The 19,015-nt window shown below is 37.9% G+C and overlaps 1 protein-coding gene across 1 annotated transcript in view; it reads left to right on the top strand.

Annotated features, from left to right (window-relative positions):
- CDK19 (cyclin dependent kinase 19) overlaps nucleotides 1–19,015 on the top strand; it is a 119,393-nt gene that overhangs the window by 18,550 nt on the left and 81,828 nt on the right. The window contains exon 2 of the mRNA XM_066315259.1: nucleotides 823–898. Coding sequence (XP_066171356.1) covers nucleotides 823–898 — 76 coding nt within the window. The remainder of the gene's footprint in view (nucleotides 1–822; nucleotides 899–19,015) is intronic.

Raw genomic sequence — 19,015 nt, 5'->3', positions numbered from 1 at the left:
ACCAGAAATGCCACGGGGAGTTTGGATAGGGTCTTGTGGGTTGTTGAATTGTGACTGGTGAGTCTGCAAAGGGGCATCAACACTGTGGGCATTGATGCCTATCAGTATCTGTCATTGACAGCTGAATCTGTGTTGTAGGCTGGTTTTGTTATATCATGAAAACTTCAAGATTGTACCTGATTCTCTTGTTCTTTTGGTGGTCCCTCTAAATCACTTCCAGCTGTGATTATTTAAAAGGATAGTACAGTGTTTGGGCTGAACATTTTCTCATATTCTGGCTTTGTACATCAAAGCACAGAGTTTCATGTGCTGTGTAAGGATCTGTCAGTAGCCAGTGCTTATTATATGATTAGTTTAAAATAGTAGTATTTCAGAAATAAAAGTGGATTGAGAGTGGCTCATAAAATCAAGAAAAAACCTTGGCATTCCCAGATATTTCTAGGAGAGTTTTCCAGGCACGGAATATGACTGCAGTGTTTTCAGAGTAGTAGACAGTATCCTGGAATTTTGGGGAAAATTTCCTCCAAAACTCAATGTTTGCAGTTATCTGTAGATATTATGTCTGTTTGCAGAGGGAAATGGATATAGGGTAACCAGGGGTTTTATTAAGAAGTTTTTGTTTGGGAACTGTAAGGTCTTTGTTTAAAGAAAACTTACTTTTCATATCAAAGTGTAATTTATGCATAAAAGCAGATGTGGCTTTTCAGCTTCTTCATCCAGACCAAATTAAAGTGTTTCACCATTATACTTATATTGATTGGTGTAATGTAAGTCAGAGTTAAATAAATTTTTCTTTCTCTCTTCTTTTTTATGTGTGCACAGAAAAGATGAAAAGGAGTATGCACTGAAGCAAATTGAAGGTACAGGGATATCCATGTCGGCCTGTAGAGAGATTGCAGTAAGTGTACATAAACAAAAGCAATTTTACTGACATTATTACTCAATAGGTATTTTATTTTCCTGGAATTATGTAACATAAAGATTATCCAAATGTTGTCCTTAAAGTATGCAAGCATGGAAGTTTATTCAGATCTGAGCCTTTTTAAGAAGCTTTTAAAATCGTAATTTTCTTTTAGTTCTTTTCAGATAATAGCAGTGCCTCTTTCTGATACAATTTTGTTTCATCTTCTTATGTGTGTTGAGAGGGAAATAAATATGAACGTCTAAATGAAGAGTTACTTTAAAAAGGAATGTTTTTAAAATTACTTGAAAGAAAAAGATTCTGAAAGATTACAACTACCATCTGAAGTCCACTTATTAATAACATATTTTATTTTAGACTAATGGTAACTTGTTTTTTAGTATCTGAGAACAGTTTGTTCTAATATTTAATTTGTTTTGCCAAGTACAGAGAAGTTTCACAGCAAAATGAAACCCAGCTTTAATTTTATTTTTATTGCATGTATCTTTTATTACATACCAATAATTCCTTTAGATTTGGTAAAAAAATAACTGGTTTTAAATGAAGGTAGAATTTGATCTTTAAATGTTTTTTATGTCTGAAAATGTGCATTACTGACAAAATGCTGGATACTGGGTAAAATTTTGTAATGCAAGTACCTTTTACATTGCAAAAGAAGTACACTTGCTTAAATTGCACTTGATTAAATATTTACCTTGTCTTAATGCTGTCACAATGCAGTCAGCTGTTGAAATGTATCTTAGGATTGTGCCTAAAGCTTTTTATAATCTTGTAGTGTTGCACTGAAATACAGCATTCGGATGTACAGTGCAATGTGAGGCATTAGAAACTTACGGTGTCCATGAACTGAACAAACCACTGGGTTGTGTTCAGTGTAGTGTCCGTGGTATTTTGTATGAAAAGACTTAACAGATAAAACTGCTGTCCTTTTAAAGTGCTTGTCACTGTAAGGTCAAGGGCACTCATGGATTTGAGAGGTGGCAGCATTGCTGTCAGTCACTTTACACGGGATTTACCCACTGACCTTTTTTTGCTAATACTTCTGCCTTTGGAGGAAATAGGAAATCCTCTTTTAGCATCAGTATGAGGTTATATTCTTGGTACTACAAATAATTTTTGACAATATTTAGGGGTTTTAGTTTCTTGGATTCTTGTTCTTTGTTTTAAATTGTACTGCTGTGGAGATGTGTGGATTAGTCTGAAACAGACTTTCTTATGGGCATAGTAGCACTGTGTTATGGAGCTGGTTCTGTCTACCTGGACACAACAATATAAGGAAGGAGAGAGTGTCAAATTATGTTTTAAGTCCCGTGATGGATCACTTTTTTTTTTTTTTTTCAAGATTAGTAAAGCTTTGTACAAAGGTCAGTACAACTTGTGAATTTTGACATCTACTGTGTAAGTTACTTGACTGCTTTGAGTGGTTCTTCTGGTAATTCTTCCATGAGTTATGCTTTATTATTCTTCTTCAAACCTTTTTGTAAAACTCTGTAACCTGAGCTAATGCAGCAAATCAGCATTTGCCTCAGTGAAATTTCAGGTCAAATATTAGAAATATGACAAAGGTAAAGGTGAAATAGTTGAAAAAAATTACAAAGTTTACGTCATATGGAAACAGGCCAAAATCAAGTGCATTTTCCATAAAAAGAAACAGACTTCTAAATAATGCATCAATAGCTTATCTTATATTTAAAGGCTTAGATAGGTGACAAAGACAGTAATGTTTACTGATTAAATAAAGATTATCAGCCTGGACAGAGGCCATGACATAAAAATGTCATGAGCAGTTCTTTTGGCATTTAACCCTTCCCCTTCGCTCCAGCAGCAAAACAACCCCAAATCCCACTTTGGAAGATGAGAAAATGACAGGGACACCAGTGTACCTGATTCTGTGTATGTTCAGGATATTTTAATAGTTCTGTAAACTTCAGACACTTGACATTGTACTTAAGAAGTATATTGCTGAACTGAAAGGCATTCAGTTTTACAGTCTAAGACCATTTTGTGTGTCTTACTGCATAGATACCTCTAATAAGATTGGCTGGCTAGACTTCCCTAAAGGAAAAGGCAGACGACTATTCTCTTCTGACATTACAAATCAAGTTGGTCTGTCTTTGCTTAGGACTTCAAAACCATAAAGTTTCTCTTACTGCTATTCATTCATAGGAGCTTTTTCTGGAAGAAAGTTTAACAGTGAAAACATCATACAGGCAGTGGTTCCTGTGGCAAGTGCTTGTTGCTTTATTTCAGCTGTAGAAATGCATGTTTCAAGAATCCTTATTTCAGCCAATTCTGTTTTATTGAGTATGAAAGTATTAGAAAGGACTCTATACCTCAAAGAATTGTGTGTATGTAAAAACCTAATTAGTTCCCTGTAACTCAGGTGTGTTCTGAAGATAACTGAAATGCTAACTATTTCTGTGTTCTTGTTATGAGCCAGATTATTGCTTGGCTTAAGCAACAGCATTTCTTTGAAAAGCGGAGCTGAAAAATATGAATGAGAGTAATGAAATAGTGTTTCTATTTTTAGATGATTGTTTAGTTAATGAATGTGACATTTCTTTCAGCTCAAGGCTTGCATTAGCTTATTTTGGAACCTGAAGTTGGTTGAAAGGAAGACTTTAATTCTCCTGCTTTTGTGTTTTACATTTTTTCCCTACCTTATCTAAGTAGTTTCTTTAGAACAAGAAGTGGAGACACAAGAAACAGACTGGAGAAGTACTATTTTTTAAGCCTGTTTTTTTCCTGGCCATCTGTTAAGAACCAATAGCTGTGACTTTAAAAATCTGCCAACAGGTAGTGGTAATAGAATTTGGCATTTTCTTTATCAAAAAGCACCAGGGTAATATAGCTTTATCTGAGATTTTGTGTCCCAAAGGCTTCACTTTCTGTGAGAGTACATCCGAGTTAATTCAAGGGCTTTGTTTTTCACAGTAAAGAGACTATAAACTTAATTGTGGATTTTGGGAAAAATTAATCAAGAAAAAAAGAAAAGTAATAAGCCTTAGTCAATGCCATTCACCAATAATTTAAATTTTAAATATATGGGTATGTATCCTGTCCCTGAGCATGGGAGAACTTTAGTGCAATTGTTATTGTTACTGGCTTATTTAGCAGATGTGATGAGGTTCAAGATCCTAAGTGAATGGAGCATGTTAAAAAGCAGGATCACAACTCTGGACTTTAGGAGAGCAGACTTGAACCTCTTCAGGTATCTGCTTGGAAGTATGAAGTGAGATACATCCTGGGAGAGGAGTCCAGGAAAACTTGTTGGTATTTGAGGATCACCCTGTCCAAACTCAAGAAAGTTTCATCCCAGCAAGTGGGAAAGCAAGCAAGGGAAACAGGAGGCCTGTGTGGATGAGCAAGGAGCTCCTTATTGAACCTGAACGTGAAATGGAATTAAATATGAATTGGAACCAGGGATAGGCAGAACAAGATAAGTATAAAATTACTGTTTGATCTTGCTAGAATAGGGATTAGAAAAGGCTGAAATGGAGTTGGGTCTGACAAGGGTCCAGAAGGGCAACAAGAAAAAGGATTCTACAGGTAGACGAATATCAAAAAGAAAACTAAAGAAAACATAAGCCTGCAGCTGAATGGGAATAAATGGTATAGAAAAGTACAAGGAACTCGATTTTTTTTGCCTCAGTGTTTAACAGAAAGTCCTACCTTCAGGAGTCATGCTCTTGAGAGCAGAGAGAAAGTTGAGGAAGGAAGCCTTGTCTTGGTGAAGGAGGTCCAGGTTAGGGAGCACTCAAACTGGACATACACAAGTCTGTGGCACCTGGTGACTTGCACCCCCAAGTGCTGGGAACTGCTTGGATTTCATTATGTGACTACTCTCAGTTACCTTAGAAAGATAAGGGTGAATGGAAGAGAACAAGTGTCACTCCTCTTTCCATGAAGAATCAGGAGAACTGCGTGTTGGTCAGCCCCACCTTAGTTGCTGGGAGGGTGGTGAAGAAAATCCTCATGGAAACTATTTCCAAATATATGCAGGACAAGATGGTGATTGGAAGTAGCATGGATTTTCAATGGGAAAAATAATCCTTAACCAACCTGTTTGTCTTGTATAATGAAGTGTCTGGCTTGGTGAATCGGGTGAATGCTGTAGATTCTGTTTATCTTGACTTTAGTAGGGTTTTTCATGGTGTCTTCCATAATATTCTCACAGAGCATTTAACAGAGTCTACAGACAAAAATGACACTACTAAGGGTTTCACGTGAACCAGTGACTCGAGTCAAGACTTGGATGTTCTGTGGCCAGCTTCTGGTCCTTTCTAGCTTTTTTTTGCACCCTTGCCAATGAGAACTTTCCTTCTTCCAAGGATAAATTGCCAACTCTAGTCGTCTTCTCTGTAAAAAATGACCTTAATTCTGAACTAATTCAATGTTTCTGTATCAGGGTGGTTTTATAGCTCATTCTTTTTTTTTTTTTTTTCTGTCAGGGGGAAAAAAAAGAGACCAGGCTGTTGCAGATGATTTAAATGGGAAGCAAAACCACAAACCAGCATTGCTAGCGTAGTGTTTTTTTAAGGAGTGCCCTAAATTGGTGCTGTTTTGCCCTGTGTTAATGTTGGGTCTGGGTCCTGCAACCATTTTAGTTGCCACATCCTTTGCCTCTGTGTGCTGGTTGTTAGGGAAGGCTGCTCCTTCTGGAAGGCCTTGAAATGGTGCCAGTATTCTGTGGCACACTAGTGGGAGCATTCGTTGGCCTTTGTTGTTCAAACTTGCATTTATGGATACAGGCTAAAATAAATTCGAATGATAATGTTAAATGAGTTACTGAAAGCTCAGTTGAACAATTTAGCGTGCACAAATCATTCTCAGGCCTTTTGCCTACTCATGCAGTAAATGTTCCAAAGTACTATAGCATACAAATATTTTGATTTCTGAGGGTGGGCAAAGCTTCAGAAGCCTCTACATCTTTGTAACCTTTTTGTGTTTGTTAGCTCTCTTGAAGGTGACATTTTCTCGCTATTTACATTCTTTTCTGCCTCCCTGCTGTCTGTGGCCTTCCGTTCTTTATGGGCAGTTCTTCTGGGGTTGTCCCCCTCTTCTTGGGCTTGGGTATATGGTGATGTTGTGGTGCTGAAGCTGAGCCGAGGAAGTGAGCCAGACTTACTGTCACCATCTTGAGGCACTTTGTGCCTTTGTCATGTGTTTCCTCTGGTGCATTGGCAGCATGGCACAGGGACTCAAGAGGACATGTGCTTTGCTGGTAGAGCTAGTAAAACTTACTTTTACCTCTGTCAGGTGCTGCACATGATTTACAAGCTGCTCTCACCTCCCTAGTTGGAAACCACTTAGTCAAATGAGCTAATCGTGAAGTTAATTTGAGATTGCAGACCAGGCTGGCCTTAAACATCTTTGGCCTGTCTCTGTATCTCTTAGTAATGTGAAAAAGGTCAGCTGTACAGGAATAAAGATACTTTTTCAGTATTTATAAAACACTTAAAAGTTTTGTAATGCCATTGGCTTTTGTCAAGTGAAGTTGCATAAAATTTTGTAATAGGTACAAGTTCTGTGCCTTGGCTTTATCGGCCTTTTCTCTGTCCATGATTATCACAGCACCTTGCAGTACTTGCTGCGGTGTAGACTTACGTAGACTTTGGTCCCTGGCTTTATTGCAGGCAAGACTGAGTGAAAAAAAGGCGTTAAAAAAGTTAGTGTACCTGAGTATATTTGCTGTAGGAGATTCCTTTTGAATGTCAAGACTTCTTTTCCCATGCCAAGACAGGATAAATGAGTAGAATATTTGGCAATGTAAAATCTCCCCATAAATTCTCTACTACCTAATTAGAAAAGATTGTTTGTGGAAACTTTGAAACTTCACTCCATCATTTCAATAGCTGGAGGTAATGAAATAAGTGAAAAAAACCCTTTTTTTCGAAGGGATTTTTATTAGAGAACTAAGGCATGTGTTGGCTAGAAGTGTCTATGCATTGTGATTTTATGAGTATGAATCAGCTGGAAAAAGGGTTTTTGGTTCAGTTACATGACAACGCATGTTTAGCGTGCCACGGGAAGAATAAAAACTCACTGCATTACATGATCTAATCTTGTATAATCTATGTAATTTAAATGCTTTTTGTATAAGGAGGTACTTAAATTCCTGCTTTGCTTATTCTTCAGAAGGGTTCTGTGGACATTTTTTGTCTTCTTTATTTTATTGCATCTGAAAGAACAATTAACTTCGTTAAATAAAGTATACAAGTAGTAAATATGTGGAATAAAACTGTTTTCATTTAATCAATTAATTCGATGTTTTTATCAGCCCATAAATACACCGTAGTGTTTATGAAAATAAAGTTTCACAGCTTGAAGTACAATTTTATATCAAGAAATTGGACAAAAGTAGAGCATCATCTGAAGCAGCTAATCGGCTTCATTGTCTTAACTACAACTATCTCCTTCAGCAATTTAACAACAAAAAAGAGCATGCAGAGGAGAAAGGAAAAGGGAAATGCTGCTTTTAGATTTCTAAATGCATAATTTGCAACCTCTTTTCATGCAGAGGTTGCTTTTCTTTTCTTGAAGCTGTGTTTCTGCTCAAAGTAGGAGAGCAATATTAATAAATCTATGGCAAGTACATAAAAAGGAAGAAAAAGAAAGCTTTTACCACATTCTAACATGGTATGAGCTGAGGAAATGTCTCTATGAGTTTGGTACTTGACATCAGTTAGGATATAATCCAAATTACCAGTGCAGCTGACTAGGGAAAATGACTGTTCAGTGCTATTTAGGCTCAGTTTCACTTTGAATTTGCTGTTTTGTTCAGATTCTGAATATTCTCAGAACACACAAATGCAAAAACAACTGATGGTTGCCTTCAGCAGAATTGAACAAAAAACCAAAGCCAAACTGCTTCAGATTAGGCTTTAGGCAGCAGTGCACTGAAAGCAAATAGCTACTTTATCACTCAGATGAAGAAAAACAAAGTTGCTAATAATGCAAAGAAGAGGTTTTTAAATAATTACATACCAAACCTAAATACTCCCTGCAAGACTGTGTATGCACACAAGTGAATATATATACTTATGTTTTAAAGCTTCAGTTGAAAGTTTTGTAAGTTTTGTGTTATTTTCTGAATTTGTCATAAACTTTCAGTTTTGTTTCTCATGCTTTCTTTCACGTTGCATATTTTTCTTATATTCCTCCATTTTTGCTTTCCCTGTAGTTAAGTAAAATTAATTTGTATGTGTTTTCATTTTATTCTGTGTGGAGTTGTAAAATTGTTTGAATTAATATCTTGACTATGCATAACTAGAATGTCTCTAATTTAACACTACATATGACTATTTTTATGTCTCAGGCTGAGAGGTGATGGCGTGGGTTTTCAGATGTTTTCAGGGTTATTTTTAAGTTGGAACTCCTATTATTGAATTGTGCATTTAGAAACAGACTCACATTTTCCTGTTCAGCCTTTCATGACCAGTGTAGTAGGAGAAGCTCTTGTTGCACTCAACTTCCCTTTTAAGTGCCAAATCAAGGTGAGCTTCAGCTCTCCTGACACCATCTCTACCTGCTTGGGCAATATCTGTAAACTCCTCCCATGTAGCCTGTCCCTGTTTGCACCTCTATACACTTAGATTTGCTCTGACAATCTGCTTAGCCAAACAGGTCTCCTACTTGTATTTCTTAGTAGACCTGCCGGTTTTCCTGAACAATGTTGCTCTTCAGAGCTGCTTCCTGTGGCTGCCTACCAATTTCTTCAGTAAGCTGAAATATGCTGTCCTGAAGCTCCAGGTCTGTGCTCTGCTACATGCCTTCTTCACTCAGGATCTTAGAACTGTAGGATAATGTAATGGCTTGGGTTGGAGGGGGCCTTAAAGACCTAATTCCATCCTCCCTGCCATGGGCCAGGGATGCCACCACTAGGTCAGTTTGCTCATGGCCCTGTCCAATCTGGCCATGAACACTGTGAGAGATAGGGCATCCATGGCTTCTCTGGGCAACCTGTTCTAGTTCCTCACCACCCTCTGACTAAAGAACTTCGTAATTTCTAAAAAAATCTTTCTTCTCTTTTTTAACTTAAAACTCTTCTCCCTTTTCCTGTCACTGTCTGCCCATGTAAAAAAGTCCCTCTCCTTTTTATAAGCCCCCTTTACGTACTGAAAAGCCAAAGATGATCTCCCTGGAGCCTTCTCTTCTCTGTGCTGAATATCTTCAGGTGCACTAGTTGATGGTTGTGACAGCCAGAGCTACCTTGTCAAATCTCCAACCAGTTTGAGATTTGAAATCTCAAACATTGTTTGAGAACAGCTGTGTTTTATTGGCCCTTTCAGTATGTGTATCAAGAAGCTATTCCTGATAGCCTCCCAAAATTAACTGAGTTAACTCCAGTGGATGTCAAGGAGGTAAATGTCTTATAAGAATGATGGCTTATGGATCAGAGACTTCTCTGAGTTGTAAAGAAGACTTCACCCTATTCCCCATGCTATCAGATGGTTCTGTAATGTACTCCCAACACAATGTCCTCTGTACTGGTCTCTCTGGTGTCCCAGGTCTGTAAACTGCCTGAGAGTTCTTGGTTCCCATGTGAGGCAGAAATGAAATACTATTAGTAGTGCTTAAACTGGATAAATTTAATGCAGAACAGAGATAGCTGGATTGCAAATAGATCATCACTGGAAGAAAAAAATTCTAGGAATTTGATCAAATGTTGCTTTTTTCAGTAATTTATCTGGCATTGTCTTCAGCTCTGTGTTTGGCAAAGTGGATACTGTTTTCAGTCTGCAGTCATATTTTACTCTGCAATTTTTTGTGTGCAAATTGTAATCAGCTTTGTTATTGAAGGCAAAATATCACCTTCTACTAAAACTGTATTCACTTAATTGTATTCCATGTAAACAGTTTCAGTGTGGTTGTTTTCTTGTGTACCTCTGTGTTTATTTCTGTGGAAAACAGAACAGTAGCTGTATTTAAATACAGTTTCTGCTGTACTCTACTGAGATTTTTCTTGTCTTTGTGATGACTTGAGACATTTAATGTGTGGGGGTTTTAAGACAGAGGGAGGCTTTCCTGTTTTGACACTGTAGTTAAGAGTACAACATGGAGTGGATAGCCTGGTGTCTGTGATGCACCTTAGTGTGATGCTTTGTTTGCATTTTGATAAAAAGGTATGAGCATCATAGTCTTAGCTCATAGTTCTCTGCTCCGTTCAGCCATCTAATTGGCAAAATGCTTCTGGCTTGTAGAAGGAGCATTGTGGGGGTGGGCAGAGCCATGCTTCCTGTGTCCCTGCAGTGCCGGGACGCTTCCTGGAACCTGCCTGTTGCCTGCACGTAGTGGATGTACAAAGTTGTGGGTACATGAACGTACCACAAGAATACTTGAGCTTTTTCATATGTTGCCACCTGAGCATACTGAAGTTAATGTACTCCAGACAGGCTGTACTTCTGGAAAAAGTTACTAGTTTTTTGAATATGTGGAATATTGAAAAAAATTACCAGTAGAATGATTTTGATTGGGGGCAGTTATGAAATGGGAGATATACTGCCAGTTCTTGAAGACATTGAGTCGCTGCCTTTTCTTTCTGTGCTAATGAATTTACTCTGTCCCATGGCCCCTGCAAAGTTTATTTCTCAACTGTCATTGTCTTTCTGTATTTTCATTGCTTATTAGATTACTTTAGTTTCATTTTTATCTTAGTTGCCTTTTGTACTATTTCTTTTGCTTTCCTTTATCTCCAGATGTTTTTAATATGTATAGGCAATATAGTGGTTTTGTGTCTGCTAGTTCTATCTTGGGTCCATTTTGGTTTGATTTCTCTAAGCTCCTACCCTAAAAAAGCTTCTTCTTACTGTGATTAATGATCTCGCTCTTACCAAACTCCAAGGTTTGTTCAGTATCCTCATTTGCCTTAGTATCTTTGCACTTCAGACTAATAATTGCTTCTTCTTTTCTGGCATGTTACATTTGTTATGTATTAGTGATTTTCTGCTTACCTAGGTTTCACCTAGTCTGTTTAATTTTTCTGAGGATGGGTGATCCTTGCAGCTTTACATTGTGTCTCTAAATATTTATTATACTTGTGGCCTAAAAAATACTTTACTGTTGCTAAATTGTCTTTTGTACTTTTTCACAATTGAAATTCACTAAACTTTGCTCAAAGCCTTGCAGTCAAAATAAGGAATTCTACAGTGATTATCTGTTTTAATAATTTTCAACTATCTCCATTGTTCAGATTTTCAGTCTAAGGCCAGATGGATGAATTAGTTTTTGCTTCTTCTGGGCATCTCAAATCCAGACCACTTTCTGGCCTTTTTTTTTCTTTCTCAGCAGAGATGAGCCTGGAAAACAGATTTATGATGCTTTCTCACTGGGATTATTTTCATAAAATTATAGAATGGTTTTGGTCGGGAAGGACCTTAAAGATCATCTAGTTCCAATCCCCCTGACATGGGTGGAGACATTTTCCAATAGATCAGGTTGCTTCAAGCTGCATCCAGCCTGGCCTGGAACACTGCCGGGGTGAGCGTCTTCCCTGGGCATCCACAGCTTCTCTGGGCAACTTGTTCCAGTGTCTCAACCCCCTCAAAGTGGAGAGTATCTTCCTAATGTCTAATCACCCTTTTTCGTAGTAAAGCCTTTGACCGTTGTCCTGTCACTACATGCTCTTGTGAAAAGCTCCTCTCCAACCTTAATGAATCTTCAGTTTCTGTGTTCATTAGGCTTTCATGACATGCACATGGGAAACAATAAATCCATCCATCTTGCTAAAGCATGCAGAGGAATTTGGTCGTCTGGTGCACTTCATTGTCATTGTTAACATTTTATCAAAATTTATAGAATTGTGGTGAGTTTAAGGCAATAAAAGACATCTTCAAAGTTCAATCTGCTGCTTCTCTCCTTAATTTGGCTAGAGGACACTAGTGGATGCCAGTAAAGGATGAGTCCCTTTAGTACTAGAATAGCTCCAGTAGTCAAGAGGAATAGCAGTGAGAGTGACTGCTTCTGCACATTTAGGGGGACTGAGCTCACAATTCTAGATTTGATGAGACTTGCTCTCAGAGTACTCATAAGCTGCAGCGTTTTCAGCTTGACAGCTTGGCAGTCACCGTGGTGGAAACTGGCTGAATACAGAGCCTCCAAGTGACTGTTGCTTGGCCAAAGGACAGTGACACAGCTGTTGCTTGCAGTGAATGTGAAAGTGACTAGAGTGTATGCGATCTAATAACTATGGGCTTAATGTTAAAAATCCCAGCATTTGGCTGCATTAGCAGCGATAAGGGAGCAGTGGGGAGAGAGACTATGCAGTGTGACTTAGGCTGATATTGCCCTTTTACAGTGCATGATGCTCAGAAGGATTCTGTTGTCTAGGTAACAGGGTCTGTACTTCATTTCTTAAGGAAGATGGAACAGATGTTCCTGCAAGAAGCAACCAATTATCGCCAATGAGAGCATTGGCAGTATTTAAACTAATTGCTTTGTTGTTGCATACTGTCCGATTCATATGCTGTGAATAGTGAAGAAAATTTAAAGGAAGGAGTCTTCCTTCCATGGATTTTCCTTAATGAGGCTTAAAAAATATTTGCAGTTTATAAAATAGCACTCATCTGTGTGCTTTTTAAGACTTCAATTTATCATTCTTTTTTTCTCTGTATCATCCAGTCTTTAATATTTGTAGTCTCTTTTGTGATCCACTGAGTCCCATTGCTCCATCACATCTGTGTCAGATCACATTAATTTATTTTGTTCCTTTAAAATACCTAAAAATCTGAAGGCAGTGGGTAAAAGGATGCTTGCAGTGGAGTAAGAGATGGAAGGGCTTTTCTAAGTGATATAAGTGTTTTCTTAGATTTTTTTTTTTTGTTGTTGTTGTTTGGTTGGGTTTTTTTGGGGTTTTTTTTTGGTGGCAAAATCCAAGTATAGCAGCTCAGGTAGGGACTGTGCTAGTAAAAGCTGGGGAAAAAGGAAGCCATATAGACAGGTGTGTACATGAAACCCCACTGTGGGCTGCTTAAATGGCAACACAACTTGGGTGTGCTGAGACAAGCAGGTGGTGACAGTGGCAAGAAAGAGAGAAAAGCTGAAGGTGACAGTCTAGAATAAGGAGTGCCCAAGCTCTCTCACTGCAGCACTCAGCAGCAGTGTGCCTTGTTTTTGTGAAAAGTTGTGCTAAAGTAACTTCATGTATGGATTCAAGTGTTTGTTTTCTTTATGGATATGGCTTTGTCAGTCTGGGAGGTTATTGTAGTCCTTACAGCATAAAATATGCTCCTGTCTTTTATGAGATTTAAGGGGAGTAGGGTGTGTAAATCTACTTTTATACCTTTGGGATAAAAATCTGATGTTGGGTACTATATAAGAAGAGAGGACATTGGAACCTGATTCTCAGGACACTCTATGTGAGTCCCTAGCAAAGCTAAGCCATAATGTTACTCTTTTTAGACAAAAGATCTGGCCCATTGCCTGAATTTTTCCATGCTTCTTGCCAAATATACAGGCAAATATTCTGTTTTTTAGGTAGGGCATTGCAAAAACATGTTTTTTTTTTTGTCTTGGCAATATTATTATACGATAAAGGAGGAATCCTTGACTTGCTCTCTTTTTTCTTTTTTTTTTTTTTTCCTCTGATAAAAAACGTGCTGTTTTGATTTTTATCTAACTGTGGAAAATGTCATAGTGAGTGGAAACAAAGTGCATGTTGCTCTTCTTAGATTATTTGGCTGAGTTATTCTATTGTATAGTAGTGACATGTTGATTGGGACAAAATGTCTTACTACATTCAGTTATTTCAATAACCATTGTAAAATATTTGCAGTCTGAGTAGGAAAAAATTATTAATTCTAAGGTTTTAAAATCCTTTTTACCAGAATCCTTGCATGTAATTTGTAATCTTCTGCTCGTTGTCCTTCCTCTGACTCTGGCTTCTGGCTTTTCAAATGTTATCTCTAATTTCTATTCCAAACCTTTTCTTTGTTGTACATTTCTTCTTTCTATATCATTCCTATTCTGTTGCTTAGACCTCCTTATGATATCTGGTGTGTAAGTATTCACAGCTTCTCATTTGTGATTTTATTCCTGCTTACTTTTCTTCTGTTGATACAGTTTTTGATTCTCCTTGCATTTCCCTATTTTATCACAGGATTTGTCAGCAGCAATATTTACTGCCTTTGCTGCTTCTTTTGTATTCTAGACTACCTATAATAAAATCTTAATCACCTTCTGCAGATTTTTCACCTGCTTTTATGAGAGTTTTCTCAGTTTTTGCAGTTTAATTGTATCACATATTGCCAGTCCCAGCTTGTTCTCATCACCCTTGATATAAACTTTGAGCTCGGCTCTCCTTCTGCCACCCCTTTCCATACAAATCATTCTGACTGATTTTATTCCTGAAGGTCATGCTCAAAGAATAAAAGAATTTGACAAGGACCATATATTTTTGCATTTTCTGTCCTTGGAAATAGAAGTTTCTTCCTTATGGCCCTTCTTTTCCCAGCACCACTTCATTTCCCTTAAGCCTAATTTTTTCTTCTTTCTGACCTTCTGCTCACAGCACAGCCTGCCATCTTAAGTAACCTCACTGTCATGGGAACTAATGCTTAAAAGAGGAGAACAAGGGGACAGTTTTGCCTGAGGGTTGGTGGGCCTCTGGACTTTGTGCCAAGGTTAGGAGGAGCATTTGCTGTGTTGGACACATTTCTGTGCATCTCTCCTCCCTTGACGCTTTTTATATTTGCCCTTTGCGTTCCCCTCCACTACTCTTTCCCTCTGTTCTTCCCACACAGTTCATTCTTTTTCATGCTTCCATATCCCACTCCTTGCCTCACCAACACCATTCTTTCTGTCTTCAGCTTTGTTAGTGTCCCCTGCTTTTTTTTCTCATCCTCTTCTTCTTTACTGTTTCCACAGCCAGTTGCATTCCTCAGCACTCATATACCATTGTAGTCCATGAATCCTTTTCACATGATCTAGCTTCTCTCTCCAAGGTCTTGCAGTTATCCTCGCTTCTCCTGCTCCATGTTGCTGAGCAGAGCAGCCAGTAAGATGCTGTGTTCCTCTCCTCCTGTGGCTGCCATGCTTTTCCCTGGGATATTTCTTCAGACCAGCTTTTCCTTCACCTTCTTCCTACTTCTGTTTCTGGAGTGAGTTTCATATCCATTGCCCCATAAGACGTCAGCCTTCTCCTCAGGGATGGAATTGAGCAGGGGAGAAATGAGGGACACTTTGTCCTTTGTTTTAGTGCCAGAGCTGTCTCTGACCTACATAATTTAGCTCTAAAGCTCTTTCTATTGAGTATGGTAAATTTTTTTTTCTTCCCCCCCCCCCCCCCCCCAGGGATAATGAAGCATCAGGTGGCAGTTTGATGATAAAAAATTGCTCAGCCTGATTTTGTTCCTTTGCTAACCTGTGTAGAAGTGCAAAAGATCTCATAATACTATGCAGCTTGTGTAATAAAATTACGTTTATGTCTGTCATCTTTGAATTTTAATGTAGTGGAAATGGGAGGGAAACCATCCTACCTATTTATAGACAGCAGTGGCTTCTTGAGTGATCATTACTTCAGTGCAAGTTGAGGGTTGGGAGAGAACCTTTCTCACTCTTCTTCTGTAAAGAGCTCCAAGATTAGGAGCAGTCAAAAAAGGCGAAGTCTAAGTCACTAGAATGATTTTCTAGTGATTTCCTCAAGTTGAGGGTTGGGAGAGAACCTTTCTCACTCTTCTTCTGTAAAGAGCTCCAAGATTAGGAGCAGTCAAAAAAGGCAAAGTGACTTAGACTTTCTAGTCACTTTGATTTTCTAGTGATTTCCTCAAGTCAAGACCTGACAGCAAATCAGACTTGGTCAACCACATAAATCCCTCAAGTGTTCAGATGATGAATGTCTGTGTTATCCTGGTCCCTTTCCACTTTGGAAGGGATACAGTAGCACTAGTAAAGGTAGAGACAAGGGGAATCAAAAAGTTGATGAAACAAAACTACTTCAGTATGAACAGAGACAAAGTAGACTGGGAAAATGTGGGTTGGAAGGGAGGGAAGCTGAAGGAAGGTGTAAGAGGTCTAAAATCGCAAACTTAGATGGGAAAGTTAGTTATGGAATTGTTATTCGGTGTTTATCAGAACAGAAGAACTAAGGCAACTGAAGGAGAATAGCAGTCTCTGGTTCTTAAATCCCTGATCGGGTGGGTTGCTGGAAGCTGACTGCTCATGTCATAAAAGGCTTGTACTGTATGTGCACTGCTCAACCTCTTCTTTTCCTTGGTGCTTGCCTCAGCTACATTGCAGCAGAATAGTAAACAGACTTGAAATGAGTCTAAATGAAGTACAACAGTTCTTACTACTTTGACTAGGGACATGTATTTTGTGGTTTTATTGCAGTGGTGTTCTTACAAATGGCTAAATGGTTTATGTGGATAATCAGATGCTCACTAGTGCCCAGACTAGAAAATCAGAAGCAATAAGCATGCTGGAGGCTTGCTATATTCTTAGTGGGTCATGGTATCGTTGTGTAAGAAATTTACCTAACTTCTGAAAGATGTAGTTCTTTTTCTTTAGGTAGTCCAAATTGGTTTTTTCAGAAAGAAGATGTACATAAATGAATGCTCTCATTTTTGCTGGGATTAGAAAAATATTATTTGCTGCTGCTAATTGCATGCTTAATGAGGTACTGGAAGAGTTCTATTGCAGGTCTTGAGAGACTTCCAATGACTCCTTTCTGCATAACATCTGGGGCAGTGTTTGGAGTCAGTTCTCAGGAAGAACGTCTAATGTGAGTGTTTATGGTATGTTGTTTTCAGGGCCACATGGCTTTTGCTGCCTTGGGCAAAAAGCCAGTTCGCTACCCATTTGCTTACAGTCAAAGTTACTTTAGAAAAGAAGTATATTTATTGGAAGATAAATGGATAGTGCCACATGCTTAATCTCTTATGTTGGTATTAGCCAGTTACTAATTTCTTCATCTAATAACAACCTGCTGTTGTTTCCAGAGTTCTCTTACTAAACCGATGATGTTCTGAGTCCTTATGGATTGCTTTAAGAGTATATTTATCTTGCTTATATTTTTATCTCTTAGCTTACTAAATTTTGTAACTTGCATTAAGCCACCTTTTGAGCCTTCCCGAGCTGTGTTGGTCCTCATTGAGGGAAATGTGATTTTGCTGCATTCATTGTCTCATTAGAGGACTTTTCATATTTAACAGAAAAATGAGGAAATAGCAGGCTTTAGATTACGAACTGACTTTCTTTATCCAGTTGCAGTCTGATCCTGAGAGTATGAGAAGAATCTTGTGGTAGGCGTTTAATGACTTGGGAGACTGCCAGTGAACATCTTGTTTTAACTTGCTTCACACATTAGATTTGTCTAACGTGTGGCTGAAGATTGGAGAAAAATTGGGTAAAAAATGGAAACCTATGAGCAAAAGCAGAATAAATTTAATGGGTAATCATGTTAATGAACACTAAGAGTGTTCTAGTGTTGTGCTTCCAGAATGAAATGCTGAATTTGTTGTGAGCGACTGTCAACAGACTAATTATAGAACTAATTATAGAGTAAAAATTCTGAAAGACTAATATTTCAAAACTAATCTTATCTGGAAACAATATATAAGAAACCTGATCTATGTGTGCAACTTTTGCTGTTTTAAACAAACCCAGGTTAATAAAAGGAAGTTAAAACTCCAAAATAATACATTATGTCTTGCCGTCTACAGGCATGTTTCTCATTGGGAACATGGTATTAGACTCGATTTACACTTGCAACTATAGAGTTGTGTATTAGCTTGTTTAAGAAGAGGTAAGACATTTAAAACATTAAAGCACATCAGTTGAAGTACATCAAAGTTTAATGGATGCTGTCATTCAGAACTAAAGTAGTTTTAACTTGATTCCCATAAGGAACAGAGGTTTAATATGCTTAATATGTTTTGAACTCATACATCTGTGTTTTCATTTTCTATTTAAAGAGGACTGTAACTATAAATTACGTATCTAAACACCTGCATCGCAGTCCTAAGTAAGTAGAATTAGTACATATGAAGCATAACTATTAGGGTTGTGTTTGGTTGGTTGGGTTTTTTCCCTGTTTTTCCCCCCCTTCTTTTTTCTTTTTTTTTTTTCTTTTCCCACATTAACTATACAAAATTAGTGTTTTCTTTTATTCCTTAAATGCTCAAATATATATAGAGTTGTGACATTGTTGTGTCACAGAAAACTTAATGGGGTTTACAAGACTGTTATTCTTCCATGAAAAATCTGCTGTTTCTGTAGTTCAGCATTCTGAAAATGGTATATAACAGAATCATATCCTGGCAGGAAGTGGCTGTTTTGTTGCTGGATCAACCTTCTTGTTTGGTCCAGATTGGGGCATATGCACTTAATTTAACTTCTTTTGAGTTTCTCAGAGCATGGGCTTTATGTTGGCTTTAGGCAGACAGGTGTCCTGATTCTGGCCATGACAGGGCTAATTTTTGCAGAAGAACCACCTCATGTCATTTTCCAGGAATGAGGGAAGGGGTTCTGGTTGTCTGACCTCTGTGATGTAGTGGTGAGCATTTGCATATGAATCATTCACCTCTCTTGCACACACTTTTGTTATTAATATTATTGCTGTTACTGTTCTTTCTCTTATCTCATTGCTGTTTCCAGTAAATTGTTCTTATCTCAAGCCTGATCTTTGCCTTTTATGCCTTCAGTTCTCTCCAGCCTTCCAGAGAGGCTGGGAAAGAGGGAGGAGTGGGCAAGTAACACATGGTTTAAAGTGGTTTTCCTGGGAAGACTAAATTGGAGAATACTATTCCTAAACCATGACACAGGATAGCTGATACCTGTTCTAGCATACAGCCCCTGGATACAAAGTCAGGGTAAGTTAGTTATTTTTTTGCAAACAGATTTTGAATTACAAAGGAGTGTTCTGTTAGTACTTTGTATTATCAGAAGACTGCCTTCTTAAAATGCTAATGGAAATGATAAATTATTGTTAGACTGTTGTCTCATTATAATTGTTGATTTATATTCCTGTGTATTTCTGTATTGGAGAAATAATTGTCTGCAAGTTGAGAACTTGGATGTGAGAATACTCAGTAGCAGTACACCTGACCTTGATTAATATAGTAAGTCCTTTTACAAAGCAGGGGTAGACTTAAATTC

Source organism: Sylvia atricapilla, chromosome 3 (genome assembly GCF_009819655.1).
Source record: "Sylvia atricapilla isolate bSylAtr1 chromosome 3, bSylAtr1.pri, whole genome shotgun sequence".
In the NCBI taxonomy this organism is placed as follows: domain Eukaryota; kingdom Metazoa; phylum Chordata; class Aves; order Passeriformes; family Sylviidae; genus Sylvia; species Sylvia atricapilla.
Note: the sequence above shows the minus strand (reverse complement) of the source record. Positions and strands in the feature narration are given on the sequence as shown.